The sequence below is a fragment of the Akebia trifoliata genome, chromosome 6 (assembly GCF_017979445.1).
Source record: "Akebia trifoliata isolate Shusen 1 chromosome 6, ASM1797944v1, whole genome shotgun sequence".
In the NCBI taxonomy this organism is placed as follows: Eukaryota; Viridiplantae; Streptophyta; class Magnoliopsida; order Ranunculales; family Lardizabalaceae; genus Akebia; species Akebia trifoliata.
The window spans coordinates 17,940,491-17,966,134 of record NC_141380.1 but is presented as its reverse complement, the minus strand read 5'-3'; the positions used below and the strand labels follow the sequence as shown (position 1 = coordinate 17,966,134).

At 35.8% G+C, this 25,644-nt stretch overlaps 1 protein-coding gene across 8 annotated transcripts in view; it reads left to right on the top strand.

The window, feature by feature from the left end:
* The window catches only part of LOC147400344 (Cleavage and polyadenylation specificity factor (CPSF) A subunit protein), a 73,789-nt gene that overhangs the window by 12,245 nt on the left and 35,900 nt on the right, over positions 1 to 25,644 (top strand). For 6 of the 8 annotated variants that reach the window (XR_015179306.1, XR_015179304.1, XR_015179305.1 and 3 more), the window contains exons 5-12: positions 3,907 to 3,994; positions 4,180 to 4,340; positions 4,951 to 6,922; positions 8,106 to 8,419; positions 21,918 to 22,233; positions 22,815 to 22,970; positions 23,099 to 23,246; positions 23,565 to 23,641. Coding sequence is in view for 2 of the 8 variants with exons in the window: in XM_086445991.1 (XP_086302117.1) it covers positions 3,907 to 3,994; positions 4,180 to 4,340; positions 4,951 to 6,922; positions 8,106 to 8,419; positions 21,918 to 22,233; positions 22,815 to 22,970; positions 23,099 to 23,246; positions 23,565 to 23,641 (3,232 nt within the window). In the remaining 6 variants the exon portion in view is untranslated. The remainder of the gene's footprint in view (positions 1 to 3,906; positions 3,995 to 4,179; positions 4,341 to 4,950; positions 6,923 to 8,105; positions 8,420 to 21,917; positions 22,234 to 22,814; positions 22,971 to 23,098; positions 23,247 to 23,564; positions 23,642 to 25,644) is intronic. The other 2 variants (XR_015179309.1, XR_015179308.1) reach the window with 1 other exon arrangement.

The following is a 25,644-nucleotide window of genomic DNA, read 5'->3' as shown; positions in this document are numbered from 1 at the left end:
ACAATGTTAACCTTTTTGAGTCTGAGAATAACCCAAGAAGACACTTAACAACTCGAGGAGACAACTTATCATGATCAATTCCAAGAATTTGGATGAAGGACACACACCCAAAGACACGCGGAACATGAGGAAAAAGGGCTTATTAGGATATAATAAAGAGAAGGGTGTCTGGCTATCCAAAATAAGTGTAGGAACTCAATTAATGAGGTAACAAGCAATAAGAACGCCATCGGTCCAATAAGGTTTAGGAACTTATTTGGAAATATGCCTTTTCCTTATGTCTTTACTTTAGTTTAGTTTTCTAATTTTCTATTCTTCTCTATGTAAGGGTATTTATGTCCATTTATCTTGTTTATTATAAATACAGTGTCAGGCTCTCATTGAGACTTAATTTTTTACTTTTTTACAATTCTTCTTGGTATCAAAGCCCTAGAGGATCCATCGACAACCCCTCTTTGGGTTTTTTTTCCTTGGTTTTAGACCCTTGAAGCCTCACCGCAAGCCACCCTATCCTCTTCTCTTTTCCTCCTATCTACCCCTTAGATCTATGAGACCAAAACCCTAGCAGCAGCCTTCGTTGGAGGGTCTGCCCCTCGGGGGTTCTTTTTTTCTTTTTTGGTCTCAATCGCATGTTGCGATTAGGACTCTGTGCGATTAGGTCTATGCAATAGGGCTGGATTATACTGTTGATTGACTATGCGATCAGGGTTGCACTGCTTGCTGCGATTTGGTCTGCACTGCTGGCTGTCTATGCGATAAGGGCTGGTCTACAGGCTGCGATTAGGTCTGTACTGCTGGTTGGGCTGTATTGCTGGCTATCTATGAGATAGGACTGTCGACTGGATAGTTTTGCCCCTCCTCTATGCATACAACTGTTGGTTGCTTCTACTCTATGCGATATCACTACTAGTTGGGCTATGTGATAGGACTGCTGGGTGCTCCTGCCCTATGCGATGTCAGTGTTGGCTGGTCTGTTTGATAGGACTGCTGGTTGCCCCTGCTCTATGTGACAAAACTCCTGACTGGGCTACGCTATAGGGCTGCCCCTGTTTTTTGTGCGATTGGACTGCTGTTTAGATTGTGAAATAGGACTGCCCCTACTGTTTTTCGAGTCTTATATGGGCTGTTTATGCTGTTTTCTGGGTCGTTGAATGGTTCTTTGCCCCTTTGTTGCTCACACGTTGGATTTAGGTTGGCAAGAGACCTTTTAAACCAAATCTTTAGCTATATGATTTGCTCTTTGACTTTGAGAAAGACTTTCACTATTCTTCTCGATTTGAGGCTACTGTGAGTTCAAGTTTTTTGCCTCAAATTCTTCATTTTCTCAAGATATTTAATAATCTCTTGGTTCTCGCACCCTAAGTGTATGTCATTTGATCTTACACGAGTTTTTCCTCAAACTGTAGTCTTCGTACATTTGATTATTGGTCTCCTATTTTTTATCTATTTGTTGTTGAGAGTTATGATATCGCATTAGTCTTAGTCTCGGTTTGTGAGATTCTATTTGGGAAGTAGAGGCAAATCTGAATGGCTTTTGGGCACTGTTAATACTCGTCGTGGCCGAGGGGGTTGTAGTTGTGGCAAAGGGAGTAGTCTTATTTGCAGTCATTGTGGGAAGACAGACCATGAGAAGGCCCAATGCTTTTCGCTCTATTCTTATTTGTTGAGCCCTACTGCCACTTCTTCGTTGGGGCATCCTGTTCCCTGTATTGCCACTGTGGATTCCTCACTTTGTTCCTATCACTGTCTCTACTGACATTGTTGATTTACAACAACTTCAAACCCAGATTGCCACTATTGTTCGTGATCAGATCCGTGCTCATACTTGCTTATCTTCGAATGTGGCCTCAATTACCATGCCTTTAGGTATGTCTTTTGCATTTCATGTCACCTAGTCTGGTCCAGCTCCCCTGACATGGGTTATTGATTTTGATGCCTCTGATCATGACTAGTCTAGCCATTTTACTTCATTTATTTTTTCTGCTACTCATAGGGAGGTTCACCTTGCTGATGGGTCCCTTACACTTAAACACAACAAGAGTACCATCCCTTTATCATTTGGTATTTCTTTGGACTTTGTGCTCCATGTTCCTCACCTATCTCTTAATCTTTTGTTTGTGAGTAGTATTACCAAATCTCTAAATTGCTTAGTGACATTTTATTCTACTCATTGTACTTTTCAATACCTGACTTCAAAGAGGATTTTTGGCAAAGGGTATGAGTGGGATGGGTTGTACCTATTTGGATCTCCGTATACTGCTACTCCGGCCTCTGTGCTACTCTTCTCTAGGAGTCATACTTTCTCTTCTTAATCTTTAGATTTGTGACATGCTCGCTTAGGACATGCTAATTTTAAGCACTTATGTTCTTTATTTTCTATTTTAAAAAATTCTTATAGTGGGCATAAGTTTTAGTGCTTTGTGTGAGCTTTCTAAATATGCACATACTTCATATATTTCTTGTATGCATCAGTTTAATACTATGTTTGATTTAGTTCATTTTGATGCATGGGGGCTTTCCCCTGTTATTGTTTTTACTGGTCATCAGTAGAGAACCAAAACAGTTCAGAGCAGATAAAATAGGAGAAATAGAGAAGAAAAAGATGAGAAGAAGATTATTAGGGAGAGAGAGAGTCCAACACTCTTTTTCTATAGGGTTTGGCCTCTCCTCATAAATATTAGAAACTAATAATAAAACAAGTATGTGGGGCCCACCCCATTACATAGAAAGGACCATAAGGGGCTGTTGCAGATAGCAAGGAAAGCCCATAGGGCTGTTGCACTCTTAGTAGTAACAGCCCTAGAGGCTGTGTCGCCCTAACAGAATTCCAACATCTCATATATTAAGTTTCTAAAAAGTAAAAGGCACCCTCTCATTTCAACCTTTATGTCTGCAACAAAAATGGTGAATCGCAAATCCTAACAACTTCTCCACCTATTCCTTCTTAATCTAGTTCTTCTCTTCTAATATATAAATCTCCGATCAATGTTTTTTCTTGTCAAACTCATAGTCGTGTTCACAACAGATAAGTTTAGAACCATTCAATTTCTGTCCATTCATCAATTTTGTCTCACATTTTTTCTAATTAAAATATTGTGCAGCAATTCAAGATCTCTCTTTTCTTTTCCATCTTCCTGGAAGTTTGTGATTAAACTGGCTAGCCCCATTAATGACAAAGAAGCAAATTCCGCTGGAGTTTCAAGACCTTTTTTTGGATTGTCATTGTTGCAATATAGTAAAACTGGTTGACTCATTTTGCTCTTGTGAATTGTGATTCTAAACACCCATGCTAATATCCATTGAAACCAGTCACCTAGAAAGATTTGCAGAGTACATCAATGAAAAATTTCCAAAAACATACAACCTAGAGTTCTGAGTCACATGATTTTTAAGGTTTTTACTTGTGGGTCTAAATGGTCAGCCTTTAAGGAGTTTTCATTTTTGAACTTGAATTTGAAATCATCTTTGTTTCCTTCTTTGAAGAAAAGTCAATGTTTTGGATGATCATAACAGCCTCTTTGCAAATATTTACTTGAATGTTTGGTGATTTGTTTCTTGGAAGAATTGCAAGACAGAGAAAACCCTTTCCAAGTTGGTGGGCTCTTTATTTTGGTTTATTTTGTTGTTGTTGTTTTTACATGTGGCCAAACGGGCCCTTTAGATAGAACTAAACTTAATCTAGATCACTCGTTAGACAAACTGAGAATGTGCTTACATATGCAAATCAACTCCCTAGTTGAGGTCGAGCTTTTAAGTTGTGTGTGTTTAACAGCTTCTACATTGTCCATTTCTTTATTCCTTGAATCAGGTTTCTCTTTGTTTTTTTTTTCTTTTGTTTTGTTTTTGCATCATTTATCAAACAAGAAATTGTGGATATTTCTAACTTGTATGCTTAATATTTTGCAGTGGCTGTTTCGTTGCTGTTAGTGCATTTGAAGACCGATTGGCTTTGTTTTCTGTTTCGATGTCAGCTGGAAGCAATATTATTGATAAGGTTGAATATTATGTATTTTTGTTTAATCCACACTTCTTAAAGGTTGTATATTGCTTTTTATGCTAGTACAGAAAGTGTTACTTTATTCAGTTTAATGTAATCCTGATATTATACGCATTTCAAACTTGATCATCCCACTAACCAAAAGAAGATAATATTGATCTTTCCGTTTGTCATAATTTCAGAAAATATTCTATCCACCTGAACATGGAGAGGTCAAAAGTACTCCGGATATTCAGAATACCAGTATTTGTGGCACAATTTGGAGCATGTGCTTCATTTCGAAAGATGTTAGTCGACTCAGTAAGGATGAAGAGAATCCTGTACTAGCCATTATTCTGCATCGGTATGACTAAGTTAATTATGTCTAATCAGGATGATTATGTTCACATTTTCCAAATTTCAAACACTTGTAAAAGGAAAATATTTCTTTTAATTTTTTGGTTCTTGGTATCAGGGTTTTAAAACTCGTTTTGACGTCTCATTCATGGACGAGACTGAGTTGTCTCGGACGAGACAAGCCATTCAACTTAGTTTATAATTATTTATTCATATATGTTTTTATAAAAATAATTATAATTGTTTTTATAAAATAAATTAGATTAGAAAATGTTTGGTCATAAAATCATATTTTATTTATAAATAATATGCATTTAAATACTAAAAAATTAATTATTTTAAATAAATATACAAAATCCCGGTTGACTTGTCCAAGTTTTACTTACTCTGACGATATTTGAAAATCTCGTCCAAGTCATGTTGTTTATCTTGTGAGATGCCGCACAGTAGTGACGCCATGTCTATCCATCTTGTTTATGGACGATACCGAGACGACTCGGGCGAGTCATCTCGGTCTCGGACAAGATTTGAAACCATGCTTGGTATTGCATTCATGTCATTGGAATTACTTACAATCATCATTCCTGTTCTCAAAAAACTAAGTCTTGGTATTGCAGGAGGGGTGCACTCCTGAATGAGCTTTTGCTATTGCGGTGGGACACTAGAGAACATTCTGTTCATGTTATTTTTCAGTATACTGAAGCTGGACCTCTAGCATTGAACATCGTTGAGGTTCCTTATGCTTATGGCTTTGCATTTCTATTCAGAGTTGGTGATGCTCTCTTAATGGATCTTAGGGATCCGCACAATCCACGTTCTGTTTATAGGACAAGTTTAAATCCTTCACCTACTACTACAGTTGAGAAGAATTCTGTTGAACAATCATATAGAGGACTTGATGTTGATGACGAAGGCATTTTCAACGTTGCTGCCTGTGCTTTACTTGAGCTAAGAGATTCAAAAATGGAAATAATTAAAGGAGATGACCCAATGAGTATAGATTGTGAAAGTGACAAAGCAACGCCAACATCAAAACTTTTGTGTTCTTGGAGTTGGGAACCTGAAAGTGCATCACATTCAAGGATGATTTTTAGTTTGGATACAGGAGAGTTATTTACTGCAGAAATTTCTTCTGATGCATCAGATGATAATATTAGGGTTACTATATCCGACTGTCTCCTTAGAGGTCCACCTTGCAAGACACTTGTGTGGGTTAGAGGTGGCTTCATTGCTGCACTTGTAGAGATGGGGGATGGGATGGTTCTCCAATTCGAGAACGAAATGCTACTTTACAGAAGTCCCATTCAAAACATTGCACCAATTCTAGACATGTCAGTTGTGGATGACTACGGTGCGAAACAAGATGAAATGTTTGCTTCTTGTGGAATGGCTCCAGAAGGATCATTAAGGATTATACGGAGTGGTGTAAGTGTAGAAAAGCTTTTGAAGACTGCTCCTATTTATCAAGGGATGACTGGGACATGGACGATGCGGATGAAACTACTTGATCCTTATCATTCATTTCTTGTGCTATCATTCGTTGAAGAGACGAGGGTACTTTCAGTTGGTTTAAGCTTTAGTGATGTGACCGATGCAGTTGGTTTCCAATCCGATGTCTGCACTCTCGCTTGTGGCCTTGCAAGCGATGGGTTGTTGGTACAAATACATACAAATGCAGTGAGACTTTGTTTGCCCACAAACACTGCTCATCCTGAAGGTATCCCTTTATCTGCTCCAATTTGTTCTACTTGGTTCCCGGATAACGTGAGTATCAGTTTGGGTGCAGTCAGGCCTAATTTGATAATTTTAGCTACTTCGAATCCGTGCTTCTTATATATTCTTGGGGTCAGATCATTATCTGCTTATCATTATGAAATCTATGAGATGCAACATGTGAGACTACAGAATGAAGTATCTTGTATTTCTATTCCTCAAAGAAGTTTCGAGCATAAATCATTGATGTCTGGGATTGGTCTGCCAGTTGGAGTTCAAATTGATAATACCTTTGTTATTGGTACACATAATCCTTCTGTGGAAATTGTCTCATTTGTACAAGAAAAAGGCTTGAGAATCATTGCCCGTGGCATCATTTCTTTGACCAACACGTTGGGGACTACTATTAGTGGGTGCATCCCTCAAGATGTGAGGCTTGTATTAGTTGATCGGTTTTATATCCTTGCGGGATTGAGAAATGGAATGTTGCTTCGGTTTGAGTGGCCTTCATCTTCGACGATATATCCGTCAGACTTACCCACCAAAAGCCCTATGGATACATCTTTGTCGAGCATGACAGCTCATATTTCTATCGAGCAAGAGTCTGAGAAAACTGAGAACAACGTTGTTCCTGTCCATCTACAACTAATTGCTATGCGTCGCATCGGCATAACTCCTGTTTTTTTGGTTCCTCTGCGTGATTGTCCTGATGCAGACATAATTGTTCTTAGTGATAGACCTTGGTTATTGCAAACTGCCAGGCATAGTCTCTCATATACATCTATTTCATTTCAACCTGCAACTCATGTCACTCCTGTGTGCTCTGTTGACTGCCCTAAGGGAATTCTATTTGTTGCGGAGAACTGCCTTCATTTGGTAACCACTTCATTCTAGCTTTTTTATTTATTTATAATAATTTTGATGCAGATTTTGTCGCAATATTGGAAGTACTCTTTTACTTTTTTTAGCATGTCATACCTATTTCCTATTTAAGATAGAACACTAGATTTATTTGCAGGCATTCCACTTTTAGGCCCTGCTTGGTATACTGCAAATCAAATGATTTTCTAAAATCAATTTTATGGTTGCTTGGTTACACAGTACAAATTATTTGCAATGCGGAAAGTTTGCATGGATCACCTAAATTCTTAAGAAATTTCAGCAAATGATTTGTGGCACAAAAAGTATCACAAATCATTTTGCAAAATTATTCCATTCCAACCTATATGTATGAAAATTACTAAAATGCCCCTAATCAAATAAATTAATCAAATTACAAAATACCCGCAGTACTTGTTGCAACAATATGCACATAAATTTACAAAATACCCATCACAAAAGATACATTAAATTGCCTGATGAAATTAAAAGATTAGCCCTTGTCAAAGAAAATTTTAAATTATAAAAAATCCCTCAATCTTGTTACAATAACATGCATATGAATTCTCAAATGTACAATCTCATAAAAAATACTTCTCTTGCATATAGAATTACAAAAATGCCCCTCATCAGTGTCATTACAAAGATATCCCTCAATTCATCTTGAGGGTATTTTTGTAAATTTATATGCATGTTATCGTAATAAGTACTTAAGGTATTTTGTCTTTTGAATAGTTTCTTTAATAATGGATATTTTTATAATTCCAATATTCAGGTTACGTCTAATAGGGATATTTTTGTAAATTCATATGTATGTTTATGATTGAGGCTAATTTTGTAATTTGAATAATTTCTTTAATGAAATAAAATAAGTGGAAATTGTTTCCACCTCTTATTTTAACATTAAATCACAGCAAAATTTTTGCATTGCAAATATCAACCAAACACGAAAAATGATTTTGCAAGAGAATTTCCAATGGCTATCAAGCAATAGTAAATTTTCTATCGCAAAACATTCGTAGTGCAAAAACAGCTCTTGCATTTACTGCAAGGAAAATTTTGAACTGCTGGAACTGCCAATTATTATTTTGTTTTTATTACCAGTAATGACTGATGTTAATTCCTCTAAATTGTTGTTATTGATAGGTTTGCATCTAATCTTTTTTTTCTTGTGTTTTAGGTGGAGATGGTCCACAGTAAGAGGCTAAATGTGCAAAAATTTTATCTTGAAGGCACCCCACGGAAGGTTCTATATCATAGGGAAAGCAGGTTATTGCTTGTGATGAGGACCGACCTAACAACTGATCAAAATTCATCGGATATTTGCTTTGTAGATCCTCTCAGTGGTTTAATACTCTCGACTTATAAACTTCAACCGGGAGAAATAGGAAAATCCATGCGGTTAGTACAGGTTGGAAGATATCAACGGGTCTTGGTTGTTGGAACCAGTCAGTCTGCTGGTCGACCTGTAATGCCAAGTGGCGAAGCCGAAAGGTAACTAATTAAAACATGGACGATTGTATGTGCATGCTTATATTAATATTTTGGTTGAAGGTTACTATTCATCAAAATATTTTCATTGAACTCTTGCATTGTTATACCTAAATTTTGATTATTTTGTTCGAAATTTACTATTTACTGAAATTTGTCACGAAATGAACAGTGTTTCAACGAAATATATTCATAAAGAGAATATTGGTTAAATTTCGTTTCGGACCTTGTGAAAATGGAAATATTTTGGTATATTTTCATGCATGTACCCTAAACGTTAGTCTCTCCACTTTATCAACCAACTGAATATATTTCTAACCCATTACCTTTTTAATTCTATAAACCTTACCCCTAAATTCCCCCCTCTGAAATTCTCACACTTTCTCTCTCTCTCTCTAGTTAAGTTTTAAGTTTTAGTTTTCTTCGGAGACCAGAGCCTCCCAAGCTCAGAGATCAGCTTAGTCAATGTATGGCAGGCTAAACCCAGGGAATAGCCCTGAGGTGATGCTATGTACTTGTATCCTTGAAGTCTGTACTTATTTATCCATTTTTCGTTAAATAATGGAAGGACTTGTTGTTCACTAGATATATTTAGAGTGTTTTCCCATCTAGTGATGTCATAGTTTTCTCCTAAGGGATTTCTTCCTTAGATGAAAATATCTCTATACCTTGCCTCGGGTAGTCTATCTTTCTAGAGATTTTCTAGGATGTATCTTCTAAGGACTTATTACTATTATGCCACACAATATTAGTAAGTTTCCTATTATTGATACTGGTTGATAATTGTCTAGTGATTTTCTTTGCAGAAAACATATTGGCTTCTATATTGATTATAGCTTTCTTTCCTGAAAGTGGCTTCTTGCTAGTTTGTAATCTAGCTCTGTCTTTTCCGTCATTTATTATTCTATTTGAGATAGCATTGTCTCTTCTAATAGTGGGGTTAACTCTAACCATATTATTTGCTTCTCTAATAGCCATTTTAATTTCTTCTTTAAAGGCTATTAATTCTCCTCTTTTTGGAATTAAATCTAATTGGTCTAATATTCCTCTTAATTCTATTTAATATTTTTTCCAAATTTGTCTAACTCTTGATTACAGATGCTCTGTAATTCTGTTCAAGAGTTCCAATATTTTCTTTATAACTTCCACGCTTTCTGAGATTATATGATGTATTTCACTGATTATTCTTTTAATGCTTGCCTTATTTTCGCTTCGTATCTCATGACTTGTTCTGTTGAAGTTTTCAAAGCTTGCTCTATTTTGTTCAAAATATAAGAGCATATCTGCTTTTAAATCTTCACTAAGAATTTGGCTTTGGTTATGTAATATTTTAACTAATTTGTCTAAGGCTTCTGCTAATCTTTGTGTAAACTCCACAAATTGTCTATGTGACTTTGTCATTCCACAAATTACTCCACTAGTGTTGTCTTTGTTTGCTTCAAAGCTTAAACTAGTATCCCTATGTGATTGAACTAATCCTGCACAGAGAAAGTTTAATCGTTCTATAATTAAAGTCTCCAGTTCTTTGCTACTTTTTTGGCTAATTCCTTCTGTACAAATTATATAATCAGCGGCGTGTCTAATATCTAAATTTATCCTTTTAAGGTATCCTTCGATATTGTCTATTCTATGTTCTGGGTTGGGGTCTGGACAATAGGCTCGTAAGCCGAAATATCCATTATGTGTTCAGACATGACTAACACCTGGTTTTCCTTGTTTTCAGGGTTATCTCGAGCTCCAACAACTTCCTTAATGGTTTCTAACCTTATAAGAATAAGATCTAATTTTTTATCTAAAAACATAAGGTCTATTCCTTGTTTTCCTTCTAAGGCTTCAATCCTAGAAATTATCCTCTTTTCTAGTTTGCTTATGTCTAGTTGGAATCCTAACATGTGATGTATGGACTCTGTTAGATTATCTGGAATGCCTTGTTCAAATTTGACATTTATTTCTATTAATCCTCTTTATATATTATTCCCTACATCTTCTATCCTAGCATTGGTGGAATAATGTTGGGCTTCTAGTGTTTTTTCTTATTGGTATAACAAAGAAGTAATTTCTTTGAATGATTTTATTATCATCTCAAAGATCCACCTAAGTCTATTGGAAATGTGGTTTCCTTGCTGACTTAACATTTTAATATTTACTAATTCATTTTTTCTTATGAATTATGTCTCTATACATGACTCTGGGTCATACCATACTCTTGCATTATGAAGTAGGTATTCTTCTATGGTCTCAAGTTTTCCTGTTCCTAAGAACCATTGATAGATTCTCGGAATCAGCCCTAACCTTGTTGTGTTAGACATATCTAACTTCTGGTTTTGCTGTCTATCGAATCTATAGCCTGAATATGTATGTTAAAACATTTTTTCCTAAATGTAACATAGCCTTATCATATTTTTCATCCATATCTGTTTCGAATAGATAGGTGTATCTAATGTTGTCAAAATCGTAGTATTGGTATTTATATACCTTTTCATTTCGAAGTGCCATCCTAAAATGAAAAATGGCCGAACTATGTAATCCTGGACTTACTATCTTTCTCTCTTCATCTTTGAAGATTTGTCTTTGCGCATATTTTATTATATCTCGGACTTTTTTACGTGTTTCATGCCTAGGTACAATATCCATATCTCCTAAAAAGTTTCTGTATACTGTTAAGTGATCTGAATACTCTCGAGTAGTAGGTACTTTTATTTGAAGGGTAAATTCAGTACTGGCATATGAGTTCCTTCTTGAGGCAACTCTGGTACTGGTCTCTCTAGAATTGGCAATTCTTGAGAAGGTTTATTGGAAGATTCTCTCCTATTTCAGACCTAATATGAGTTAACGAGTTTCGTCTAGTCTGATCCGTTGGATACGGATAATGATCTATAATACTCCATGGAGGATCCAGTAGAGGGTCTAAAGGGTGGTCTGCCATGGATCTAAAACCTTGACTCTGATGCCAAAATGGTTGGGTTGTTTTAAACAAAAGAAAAACAATTAAAACTTAAAATTAATAAACAAATAAGCAGGTAAACAAATTAAAGAGAATAGAATAACCCTTAGGTTAGCTCATAATAAATAAAGATATTTAATCTCTTAGATGCATAATTCTTAACTAGTGGGTTATAGTCCACTTTGCTTCCGTTAACTTATTTTTGTTGTTAATTATTTTATTCTTTTAGTCAAATGGAGGTTTTATCAGAATAACGGATTTTCCTCAACTTAGGGTTGTCTAATTTTAAGAGAAGAACTCGTCTTTGATTACTTGATTATCCTTCGAACTTAACATGACAGCCTAACGCCTCACGCACCATTTTTAACGGCAAAATGACGTAGTTAATTTTGTTTAAGGCAAAATCTTTTCATCTCACTTCTGTCTAGTCTTTAAAATTTTGTCCAATCTAAGGAATGTCCAATTTGTCCAGATAATACCATCTCAGATGTCTAAATAGAAAGAAGGTAGCTTATGAGTATTGTTAGGTAATTATTTTAAACATCTTTTACTCTCTGGTTAAGATACTATAGATATTTGTGATTTAAGATTTTTGACAAATCAAAACCATGAAACTAAGAGGCTATGACTGACCATCATACAGATGGTCGACAGAAAGCCAACTTAGCGCCACGTGGTATTGGGTGTCTGTGTTCATGTGTTTTGACAAGACAAAGTCTTGGATCATAACATCTAAGCATAGAACAGAGAAAGAAATATTATCTTTTATTCAAATTAGTTAATTAACAGAAACATAGTAGACCAAATAAGAACTAAAGATCATTTATTATGCATCATATATTTACAAAAAGAGATTACATAAGCTTTATTATTACGGCATCACCTCAGAGCTATTCCCAAGATTTAGCCTACCATACCTTGATTAAGCTGATCTCTGAGCTTGGGAGGCTTTGGTCTCCGAAGAAAACTAAAACTTAGAACTTAATTAGAGAGAGAAAGTGATAATTTAGAGGAGGGAATTTTATGTCTCTACATGATAGATGGAGCTCCCTTATATAGAGTTCGGACTTCAAATATTATGTAAACTGATTTAATTCGGGAGTATTCGAATGTGACAGGTGTCATTCGAAGGTAATATACACTTGGGACCGCCGGACTGTTTATGAACGGTATTTTGTTGGATACTGTTCATAGAATAGTAATTTTGACTATTTTGACTAAATAGTACTTTGAATAATACTATTTATAAAAATTTTAATTTTTCTCATTGAGTTTCTGTTTCGAATTCTGACTCATACGCATACGTCTTGCCTTCCACTTCGTCTTCTTTGTCTTCATCTTCTCCATGATTGTTTCGAAATGAACTAAAGGAGATTCTGTTTGCTGATAGTGTTTAGTTCTTCGATTGATAGCATTTTGATGGCATCAGTTGCAGGTCTTCCATCGGTGAGGCAGATAGTTGCAATTAGCGGGATTGTGGCTGGAATCTTGACTTCTACCAGCTAGTCCTCGTATTTGTATTTTTCTATAGTGACTCCTTTGCCATAGATTTCTAGCGTCTGGATGATGCATGACTGTGATTGATATACAGTCCACCAGTTTTCTCCAGAGTTGACTATTAATCCTACAAGATCGCTGATTAGTCTAGCATAATGAGCGAGAAAGTCGTGCTCATCAATTTTGACTTCATTGATTTCGACATTGTAGTTGGGCATTCTGTCTTCAATTACTCGAATCAAGGAAAAGGGTTTTTCTCTTATGGTGTTAAAGGCATTTATCCATATTGGATATTGGTCCTTAAGGAGGATCCTAAAAAATTTTTGGATCTTAGTGAGAAAAATTACAATTTTTGTAAATAGTATTATTCAAAGTATTATTTAGTCAAAATAGTCAAAATTACTATTCTATGAACAGTATTCGACAAAACACTATTCATGAACAGTCCGGCGGCCCCAAGTGTATATTACCTTCGAATGACACCTGTCACATTCGAATACTCCCGAATTAAATCAGTTTACATAATATTTGAAGTCCGAACTCTATATAAGGGAGCTCCATCTATCATGTAGAGACATAAAATTCCCTCCTCTAAATTCTCACTTTCTCTCTCTAATTAAGTTCTAAGTTTTAGTTTTCTTCGGAGACCAAAGCCTCCCAAGCTCAGAGATCAGCTTAATCAAGGTATGGTAGGCTAAATCTTGGGAATAGCTCTGAGGTGATGCCGTAATAATAAAGCTTATGTAATCTCTTTTTGTAAATATATGATGCATAATAAATGATCTTTAGTTCTTATTTGGTCTACTATGTTTCTGTTAATTAACTAATTTGAATAAAAGATAATATTTCTTTCTCTGTTTTATGCTTAGATGTTATGATCCAAGACTTTGTCTTGTCAAAACACATGAACACAGGCACCCAATACCACGTGGCGCTAAGTTGGCTTTCTGTCGACCATCTATATGATGGTCAGTCATAGCCTCTTAGTTTCATGGTTTTGATTTGTCAAAAATCTTAAATCACAAATATCTATAGTATCTTAACCAGAGAGTAAAAGATGTTTAAAATAATTACCTAACAATACTCATAAGCTACCTTCTTTCTATTTAGACATTTGAGATGGTATTATCTGGAAAAATTGGACATTCCTTAGATTTGGACAAAATTTTAAGGATCATATAGACCGTAGTGAGATGAAAAGATTTTGTCTTGAACAAAATTAACTAAGCCATTTTGCCATTAGTAATGGTGCGTGAGGCGTTAGACTGTCATGTTAAGTTCGAAGGATAATCAAGTAATCAAAAACGAGTTCTTCTCTTAAAATTAAGCAACCTTAAGTTGAGAAAAATCCGTTATTCTGATAAAGACATTCATTTGACTAAAAAAGAAAAGAATTCATAATAAAAATAAGTTAACGGTAGCAAAGTGGACCATAACCCACTAGTTAAGAATTATATGCATCTAAGAGATTACATATCTTTATTTATTATGTGCTAACCTAAGGGTTATTCTATTCTCTTTAATTTGTTTACCTGCTTATTTGTTTATTAATTTTAAATTTTAATTGAATATTTAAGATAACCACCCTCTAAATTATCTTTTAATACTTTAGGCTAGTTGGAAGTTCTACCTTTCTTAGGTTCCTTTGATTTATTATTTAGGCATAAATTTTTGAGCTAATAACTCTGCTTTGGATTATCTGTTCGCCAGTTGTTTGATTTCTCTTATTACAAAATAATTTAAAAGAGTAATTTGCAAACCTCATAATGAGAGCTTGGCAGATATTTATATTATCCAAAGTGTGAATGGACATAAATGCTCTTACATAGAATAAATAAAAAATTACTATTATTTCCAATACTCCCCGTCTAACTGGGGAAAATATATCAATTAAGCTCAGCTTGACAAGATGAAAGTTAGTAACAAAAGGACCAACATAGTTCGTAAGCATATCAGCAAGTTATTCTAAAGAGGAGACAAAAACTTTCTAAAAAGCATCAGATCGAATTTTCTCCCTGAGAAAGTGAATATCAACTTCTATATGCTTGGTTCTTTCGTGAAGAACTAAGTCAGAAGCAAGCATGAAGGCATACTTTTTATCACAAAACAAAGTTGAATAAGAGATCAGAAAACCTAGCTCCATCAACAAAGATCTATGAGCTTTATTGAGACATCGCTCAAGAAGACACAGCGAATGACTTTGTCATCTAATTTCGTGCGATGTGGTGTCCTGTCCTGAACAAAACAAGTGCATTCGAAGACTCTAGGTGTAATGGGGAAGAGAGTGCTATCAGGTTGAAAAACATGAAGAGGTACTTGTCCTCCTAAGGTGCGGCTTGGAACGCGGTTAAGGAGAAAAGCCATAGTCAGGATTGCCATATTCTAATATAACTTGGGAACATGAATCCCTCGAAGAAGACAATCCTGTTATGTTTAAGAGTGTAGGGACAAGTCAACTGGTGAAACATACCATGCTCATGAAGATGGGATCGAATCTCATCAGAAATATACTTCCTCTCGTTATCAGACCGAAGAGATTTAACAGTGATGTTGTGTTGGGTCTGAATCATTTTAAGAAAATTAACAAAAATAGGGAACACCTCAGAACAAGAACGCAACGAGAATAGTCATAAATAAATGTAACATAATATTTATGACTATTAAAAGCAGTAATAAGGGAAGGTCCCCACACGTCAGAATGAACTAAATCAAGCAATTTTATTAAATCGGTGCATGCAAGGAATATAACAAGTATGTGTGTGTTTAGAAAACTCACACACAGAGCATTAAAACTTATGTTCACTACAAGATGTTTTTAAAGCATGAAATAAAGAACATAAGGGCATGAAATAAAGTAATCATGACATAAATCTAAGGTCTGAGAAGAAAAAATATGACTCCTGGAGAGTGGAAGCATGGATGTTGGAATCGTAGTAGGTTGAGATCCAAACAAGTGCATCCCATCTCTTTCATATTTCTTGCCAAAAATCTTCCTTGAAGTCAGGGCCTGAAAATACAATGAGTAAGAAAAAAAGTTATGGAGCAATTTAGAGATTTTGTAATATTACTCATAGACAAAATGTTAAGAGATAGGTTAGGGACATGAAGCGCAAAGTCAAGAGAAAATCAGAGGATAAAAGGATGGTACCTTTGCTGTGGATAGGAGTAAAATGCCTATCAGCAAGACGTACCTCCTTATGAGTAGTAGGAATAATAGATGTAAAATGGCTAGACTCATTGGTCATGTGATCAGAGGCACTAAAATCAATTACCTAAGTCAGAGGAGCAGAGTTAGACTGAGTAGCATGAAATGTAGAAGATGTACCTTGAGGTGTAGTAACTGGGGTCACAATCGAAGATAAGTGAGTATGAGCATGGATTTGATCTTGTATAATAGCAGCAATCTGAGTCTGGAGTTATTGTAAATCAATAGTGCCATGGGAAGCAAAAGTATTAGAAGGAGGGATTGATGATGACTCCACAGTAGCAACAAGGGGAGCAGATTGTCCCAAAGAGGGGGGTAGTAGAAGATCGCATTAGATGTGGATAGATCTGAAAGCAACAGGCTTTCTCATGACCAATCTTCCCACAATGGTTGCAAGTAAGACCACTGCCTTTGTCACGGCTATGACCTTCACGACCTCGATTCCCAGATCGTTGAGTACGAGAGTCAAAAAAATCCGAATTGGTTATTTCAGCCATTTGATCTGTAGTTGGAGCAGAGATAATGCCAGGGGCCCGAGGCTGAGAGAAAACTACACGACGACGACGCTCATCACTATCAATGGTTGCAAATGTCTCAAATAAAAAGGGGAACGATGTGGAGTTAAGGATCTGGGTTCAAAGTGCCTCGAACTCAGGACGTAAACCCATAAGAAATTGGTATGTTTGGTGTCTAGCAATTCACGTAACCACATATTTAGCAGCCTCTGCATACAGCTCTGCCATAGACTCATAATGAGAGAGCTCCTCCCGACGAGATTGGAGGAACCCAAAGTAGTCAGCTACACTCTGAGTCCCTTGCGTAGCTTGAGCGATGTCTCAATAAAGCTTGTAGATCTTCAAGTCATTCTGAGTATGTGCATATGTTTGATTGAGGGTTGACTACAACGAAGAAACATTCTCATGATACATGAAGATGATATAGATGCGTTGTTCCATGTGTTAAAGAGCCATCCAAGGATAGTGCAGCTGTCAATCTTCCATTGTTCAATTTTGGCATCAGTGAGGAGTGGTTTATTAATGGGGCCCAACAAGCATCCAGATTTTCCTCTATTCTCCAAATAAAGTCTAACTGATCGAGACCAGGACTGAAAATTCCGACCATCTAAAAGGACATTAGTAATGCATTGTGCAGAGAGGTGTGCTCCAAGGTTTGAATTGGAGTCCTTGATCTCTTGATGCGATGTCATTGCTTCTTGTGAGCAAAAAGGTAGAAACTTTAGTTTGAGGGGCGATCATTGCAGTCGAAAGATAACCAAGGGGCCAAGTAGAAATCACTACAAATAGTTCTGCTGCTGTTATAAGCCCTCAAATCAGATTGAACTACTGTGTGGGGCTTCAGGGAACCCTGTATTATTGTCACAAACACCAACACAACAATCTGCTGCTGTTGTAAGTCCTCAAAACAGACCAAATTACTGTCGTGGGGCTTCAGAGAACCCTGTATCAATCTGCTACTGTTGGAAGTCCCCAAATCTGATTGTTGTTGATTGCTGCTGTCGTGGGACTTCACGTAGCCCCTAGATAAGGCTGTCTGCTGTTGTATGACGTTAATACAGCGAACTGCTGCTATCGTAGGTCCAAAAATGCAGCAGACTGCTGTTGTATGCTCCAAAACAAAGGTTGACTGCTGTCGTGGATACTAATACAGCAAGTTGCTGCTATTGTGGGTCCAAAAATACAGCAGACTGCTGTCGTATGACTCCAAACAAAGGTTGATTACTCTCGTGGAAGCTAATACAACAAGTTTCTGCTATCGTGGGTTCAAAGATACAGTAGTATAGTATCATGATTAAAAGAGAACCCTATTGGAGGGCACAAAAAATCACAGCATGAATCGCAGCATGTGAAAGAACCCTAGAAAAAGTTTATCGCAACATGCGATAAAGAGGGTATGAATTAACAATAAGAAAAAACCCCCGAAGAGGAGACTTTCTAATGAAGCTGAGGCTTGGTTAGTAGGTCTCAAGATCCAGGGATTTTGAGAAGGGAGGAAAAAAGAAGAGAGGAGAGAAGATGAGAAGAAACTTTAAGGTCCCAAAGGAAATTGAAGAGGAGAACCTAAAGAGAGAGTGGGATGTCCTCTTGAGTGGCTTTGATACCAAGAAGAATTTAGAAATGTAATTTGCAAACTTCATAATGAGAACTTGGCAGATATATATATATATATATATATATATATATATTATCTAAAGTGTAAATGGACATAAATGCCCTTACATAGAATAAAAATAAGAAAAAAACTACTACTATTTCCAATAATTGCTATGTGAAAAAATTTCATATTTTATCATGTTTATTATTCTTGGTAATCTTATCTTGATTTCAACCATCTTTTTAGTTAATTTCATAGTCTTGCATCATATAATCTATGTTCATGACATAGTAATAATTAGAAACGATCATAAAGATTGAAAAGTTGAATGGTTAGTTAACGAAGGAATTTGAGATCAATGACTTTGATCAATTGAGGTACTTTCTTGTTATTGAAGTTGTCTAGTACCCGAAGTATGTAGTTTATCTTCTATAGAAAACAACATAATGGGGTGCAAACCTTGTGATACTCGATGGAGTTGAGTCACAAACTTGGTGAAATTAGTGGTGACTGTCTTATTTATGTAGGACGTTATCAGAAACTTGTGGGTCATCATATCTAGTTGTCTTTCACACGATTTGATAATGCATATGCAGTTAGTGTATTGAATCGGTTTATTCAAGTCCAGTTTATAGGACACGTGAATGCTGTATACATAATAATTAAGTATTTGAAATCCTCTTCCAGCAAGGGTTTATTGTATGTTAGTCGTGGTGACACTAGAGTTAAGGCCTATATTATTGTGAATTGAGCAAGACCAGTTTCAAATTGGCCATTTTTTTAGAGTGTTACACCTTTGTGGAGGTAATTTGATGACTTACAGAAGTAAGAAACGATCAGTAGTTGCAAAGTCCAGTGTAGAAGCAAAGTTTGAGTCATGACACATTGGGTATGTGAACTCCTTTGGATTCGAATGTTGAGATGGGTTTCCTATCCGTAGACATATGAGATTTTATGCTGACAATAAGGTAATGATTAATATTGTCTGTAATCCTATACAACATGATAGAACCTATTACATTGGGGTGCATCACCATTTTATCAAATAGAAGTTGAAGTCCGATGATATTTGTATTCCATTTGTGAAGACTGGAGACTATTTATAATTGATATTTAACCAAAGGGCTTGGTAGTCCATGTTTTTTAGCATTTTCAACAAGCTAGGTGTGTGTAATATCTACTCATCAACTTGAGGGGTGTGTAAAATACGTCATGTAGTAGGGGTATCCTTGGTATGAGTGATATTCCTATAATTAGTCCTTAATTTTATGGATATATATTATATAATATAATAGTAGTAGAGAGGCAAATTAACTCTATTCCAAAAAGTCTAAAAGAACAATTCTCAAAGAAACAATGTTTTGAGGACTTTGTAATTAGATGATATTCCTTGATGGCATGAGTTTGAGGCTTTTTTTTAACTTTGTTTAAATGTAATAGCTCCCCTTTTTGTCTTTATAATATTCTTTTATTTTCTAGTGCTTTTGTATTAGTAGGTCTTCTACACTTCCTCCTTTTCTCCTTTAGTACACTTCTCTTTACCTATTAAAAAGAGGAAAAAAAATAAAATGAAAATAGAATGAAAAGAGGCCGAGAGAGTAAGATCATGCAGAATCCTTACAAAAGTTAATGAGGCAAAGGAGAAAGCTACCATAAGAAGAACCATTCATCATTTGGGATCCTGTAGATTTCTTCACTTTTCCAGTGAAAGGCTGTTTTTGACGTTGAACTTGAGTGAATTGAAGAAAGGTCATAATGTAGAGGCTTAGTGTGGATAGCGGAGCTAGAAGTACTTCAAGAAAGAGCTGTAGTTGAAGTACTTTTTGAAGAAGTTGGAAAAGTACTCAATCGTAGGATATTTGTTTGGGAACTAAATTTGATAAGTACTTTGAGAAGTGCTCTTGGGCTAGATTAATGTTTGGGAGTCATCCTAACTTCTGAAGAAAAGACTAGAATGCCCTTTTATGTTGATTATAGTTTGTATTCTTTGTCTTCAACCCCTAAGAATGTGTTTAAACCATTGAACCTCACATTCAATCTCTTGGCAAATTAAAACCTCTACTTTTTCTTTCTAAAATCTTTATTACAATATTTAGTCCATCGTTTTTTTTTAATCTCTCTCTTAAAAACAGGAGCATGAAGCCCCTGCACAAGGTTTTCATGCTTCATAATTGTCAACTTCCAACCAACTAACCAAGCCCTCGACAGAAAACAAGATCTGATTTCTCCAACATCCACATCTTTTCAGCACCAATCACAACACTATTGCATCATGCATGAGCTAAACCCCAACACCCCCATTTCTCCAATACAACAAATTTTTTTTATTTGCTTTTGTTGCCGATTTTTTAGGATAAGTCAAAGGGAATAATGTGCTATAAGAAATAAAAGTGGGGATATGAACTTTATTTTCCACCAATAGAAAATGACCTATATGCCCTCACCTTTGTTTTCACCATAAATGTTCAAGAACTGAAAGTCTTAGAGAGTAAGAGAGATGAGGGCATAAATGTCGAGGGTTTCTTCGTTTCCCAAACACGGGGTAAATACCTAAATGTAAAGGGTAGAATCACCCAAAGCTTACTAGTGAAGGTGATTGCGACGCTAGCTCTGATTGCGAATCCATCACCGACAATGATGGAGATGGCAGCAAAGATTGATGGATGTCAGAGGAACCAAGGTCACGATGAAATAAGGGAAGAAGATGATTGAGTACATTGAAATAAGGTTAGGGACATTCAGGTGTAACGATATTTGAATAGGGGCAATTTTGTAATTGGGTACCGTTATTTTGACGGTAATTTTGCTCCCCACAAGAGTAATCTCAAAAGCTTGTTTTTGTTGCTCCTGAAAAAACTAGGGTTTAAACGGGTTGGGTTCGTGTCGGATGTGTCTACCCATATCCATATCCGGATTTTTAATTCGAGTCCAAATCCGGATCCGACTCGGATCCCACTAGCTGAAACCATATCCGATTTTTTTTTTTTTTTTACTTTCATTAAACCCATATCCGGATCCGATCTGACTGAAGTAATTGATTCGGGTCGGCTGGGTCGGATAATTTCAAATCATTACAAAGTAATTTATTAAAAAATGTGGCGTAAATGTGATTTGAACTCAAGACCTCTCCTTTTGAAAAGAAGTTTTGACCACTACACCTAATACTCATTTGTTGATGAATGATAGACTAAAAAATATAAAAATATAACATTCAACATACAACATACAAAATAATATATCATTCGGATATAGGGATGGGTTCGTATCCGACCTGTATCCAACTCGGATCAAGGGGAGATCAACCCATATTTTAATTCAGATATACTTGAAGAAACCAAATCCGCTAAAAATCAGATTCGGATCACTCGGATTTCGGATAAAATCCGACCCATTTTAAGCCCTGGAAAAAAATGCATTTTTCCTCCCTGCAAGAACAGATCTTGGAGCTCAACTTCTCGTCCAAGCACGCGAAAGTTACTTCTAGCTTTCCGTAGGAGCTAGAAGTACTCAAGGAGTCGTATCCAAACACACCCTTAGGGATGCCTTCCATGTGTCTCCATGATATCATACAGCTGGAAAGTGACCCTTACTGAGTTAGACTAAGTTACATTCTTAGTAGAATATGTTGACCATCTCTGCCATGATATAGATTGTTTCCTTGCCAGGATGCTGTACTAAATAACGTTTATTTGTGTAAATGAACTAATTTTGCATTTAAATCCTTATTAAATGTATTTCTACAGCAATACCAAAGGGCGCTTGCTTGTCCTCTGCCTTGAGCATATGCAGAATTCAGACACTTCATTAATATTTTCTTCCAAGCCTGGTTCATCTTCTCAACATACTTCACCATTTCGTGAAATTGTTGGGTACGCCACTGAGCAGTTATCAAGTAGTAGTCTTTGCAGCAGCCCAGATGATGCTAGCTGTGATGGAGTCAAACTTGAAGAAACCGAAGCATGGCAGTTTCAGTTAGCTTATGAAGCCACGTTACCTGGAGCAGTACTTTCTGTCTCCAGCTATTTTGATTACCACTTCTTGGTATCTGCTGGATGTATTGTAAGTTTTGGTTAACTCTATGTGTTCTTGAGATGCCAATGTGAATATGGACTCTATTAAATTTGTTTGTGGGCTTAAAATAGGTCGGGTTCGGGCTGGATCTGAGTATATCCATATCCAGATCCGAATTTTATATCCGGATCCAACCTGACCGACTTACTTGATTCGGATTGGTTGGGTCGGATAATTCTGGACCATCAACATTTTTTTTGTGTTATATTTCTTTTCTAATTGCTATATTATTCAATTTTACCATTATAATTCTTTTATTTTATAAGAATTTATGTTATATTAAAGTAGTAAAAATATATATTTTGAAAAACATAAAAATATAATTTTCAAAGCAAGATATTGTTCGGATCTAGGCAAATATAGGGACGCATCCGTATCCGACCCGGTTTGGATTCGGGTGAAGGGACATCAACCCATATTCGACCCACATTTTTATTCGGATATGCTCCCAGGATGCAAACCCACTAAATTCAGAGTTGGATCACTTGGAATTCGGAGAAGATCTGACCCATTTTATGCTCTATTTGTTTGTATGGTCATAGCTGATCTTTATGTCATTCTTTTCTCAGTTATATGTGTACGGTTTTATGAATGAGAATCCTCAACGGGTTAAAAAGTTGGCTTCAACAAGGACACGCTTTACAATAACATGTTTGACTGCACAATTTAATAGAATTGCTGTTGGTGATTGTCGTGATGGCGTCCTTTTGTATTCCTATCAAGAGGTATATAGGTCAAATGTGCCCGGGAATAACGTATTTTCACATTCAAAATATTTCAATGTGCTAGTATGCAAAGAAATATAATATTTGACTCAGGTCCTATTCTTGACTTTCCAATTGGGTTTTTTTAGTTCCAGGATCGTAGGAAACTGGAACAGCTTTACTGTGATCCGGTACAGAGGTTAGTTGCTGACTGTGCTCTCATCGACAGGGACACTGTTGTTGCCTCGGATCGTAGAGGGAACATCGCTGTCCTGTCACGTACAGATCACTTAGAAGGTAAATTGGTCCTTGTTTATATTGATCAAATAAATTTTGTGTCTGGTCTGCTATATTTATTATTTGCAAACCTGAAAACGTTTTTACAAACTGGCATCATCTCCATGGACAATTAGTTAGATAGCATATCTGTCAACATCTACATGTAAAATTGAGGTATCCAAAATGAGTACAACCTGTTTTTTAGGTATCCAGTTACATACCTTCTTAGGACCATGCTTCTAAGTTCCAAACAGATACAGAGCTTTTTTTTTTTTTTTTTTTTTTCACATCTTTGTTTCATCTTCTTTTGTAATTTGCTGGGACTTTCTCTCATAGATAATGCAAGCCCAGAGTGCAACTTAACACTTAGCTGTTCATATTACATGGGGGAAACAGCCATGAGCATCCGAAAGGTAAGTCCTTATGTACATCTAATAGTAGCTTTGATAGACTTTTTCTGAATGTGTAGAGGATTTACCGTAAGTGTTTACCTGAACTGATCATATTGGAATGGGAAGAATGAGATATGGCTTTAAGTCATGTGAAAAAAAAAAAAACTAAAAATATTCAAATGAAGTAAAGTGTTCTACCCCTTTCATTCAAAGCGACTATGGTGGTCAAACTTGGTGGTGATTAGAATCTCAGCTCTCTTGACATGTCTGTATGCACCTTTGACCCATGAAACATCAACATGAATACGATTTTCTGACATCAAGGATAAGAAAATGTGAAATACTAGTCAAGTTATTCTAGAATAACATATAATTTATGAATCGCGTTCCAGATCGGTGTCCCGTTCCTATAGGTAAACATGGTAGACACATGTTTATTAGAAAACAAACATATTGGGCTGCGTGTCATATAGACAAAACGGCTTGGTTAGAGGCCTAATGTCTTAAAACTCATACCAAAGCACATCACATAGACTTCGTTCCTATGCTATAGTAACAAAACACCGTTCTGGATCCTGACTCATAACTTATCCTATGCATGCAACAATAAACATTTTAAGGCATTTGTTCTTTATCTTTTGTTTTCGATGCCACTCAAATATGAAACTTTGAAGGTGTGTGAGATACAAAATTCACCATTGGTGTTTCTCATTAAAATAGGCAAGTTGCATTGGATGATCTATGAGAATATTTTATTTTGTATTATATTCAATTATAATTTTCTGCTTAGGAAATATCGATTGAGTAGGTTAACTGGGATCTTTTTAATTGGGTTTGCTTCTATATATAAAAACCCTATTAGGGCTCATGTATTAATTATCATCTAAAATCAATCGAAGTTATTTCTTCTATAGTCTTCACAATTCACTGCATATGACATACAAAGAATTTGTGGTTGGATATTGGACTTTTCCAGATTTTAGATGTAAGAGAAGGAGATGGGAGAAGAAAGGATTTGGGGCTCAAAGAAATTAGGGCCGGCTGACCCTTTCTTTAACTTTTATAATATAAAAATTGAAATTACATAAGTACCCCTACATATAAATAATCCATATATGTTTTAATTTCCTACACTCCCTCTCAAGCTGAGCATAGACATTGGTCATGCCCAACTTCCACAATATAGACCGAAAGTGAGTTTTAAAGAGTCCTTTAGTGAAAACATCGGCAAATTGACTAGAAGAAGGAACAAAAGGTAAACAAATTTCTCCAGAAACCAACTTTTCTTGAATAAAATGTCGATCAATCTCAATGTGTTTAGTCCTGTCATACTCAACCGGGTTATTAGCAATATCAATAGTAACTTTGTTATCACAATACATCTTCATAGAACTAGGAACATTGATGCCGAGATCCTGAAAGAGGATTCGAATCCATAATAGTTCAACAACACCTTGAGCCATAGCTTGATATTCGGCCTCAACACTAGATTGAGCACAAACAATTTGCTTTTTTGCTTCTCCAAGACATTTAGGGCCCGTGTGGATACAGGAGCCAGAAGTACTTAAAACATAAGTACTTCCAGAAGTATTTTCTGAAGTACTGTCTGAAGTAGCTGAATACGTATTGTACGTTTGGAAGCAGGATCTGAGAAGTACTGCCAGAAGTACTTCTTACAGAGTTTTGTGTTAGGGAACTATTCTGTATTATGTTAAAATGACCAGAATACCCTTATATGTAATAATTACTGTTTTTAATATTATAACTCAACAACATATGCTCAAAAAAAGTAACATTTAATGTTATTATTAAATAAAAACATTATAACATCATTTTATACTCAAAATATACTTAATTCTTTTTTTCTTTTTAAAATTCGATAGAACCTACCCTAAATATTGGACATATGAAAAATAAAACCTGTATAAAAACATGACTACCATCATATAATAAAACCTGTATCATCTACATAAAACAATATGTAATAATCACACCAACATATGTAAAATGAAAAGAAAACATTC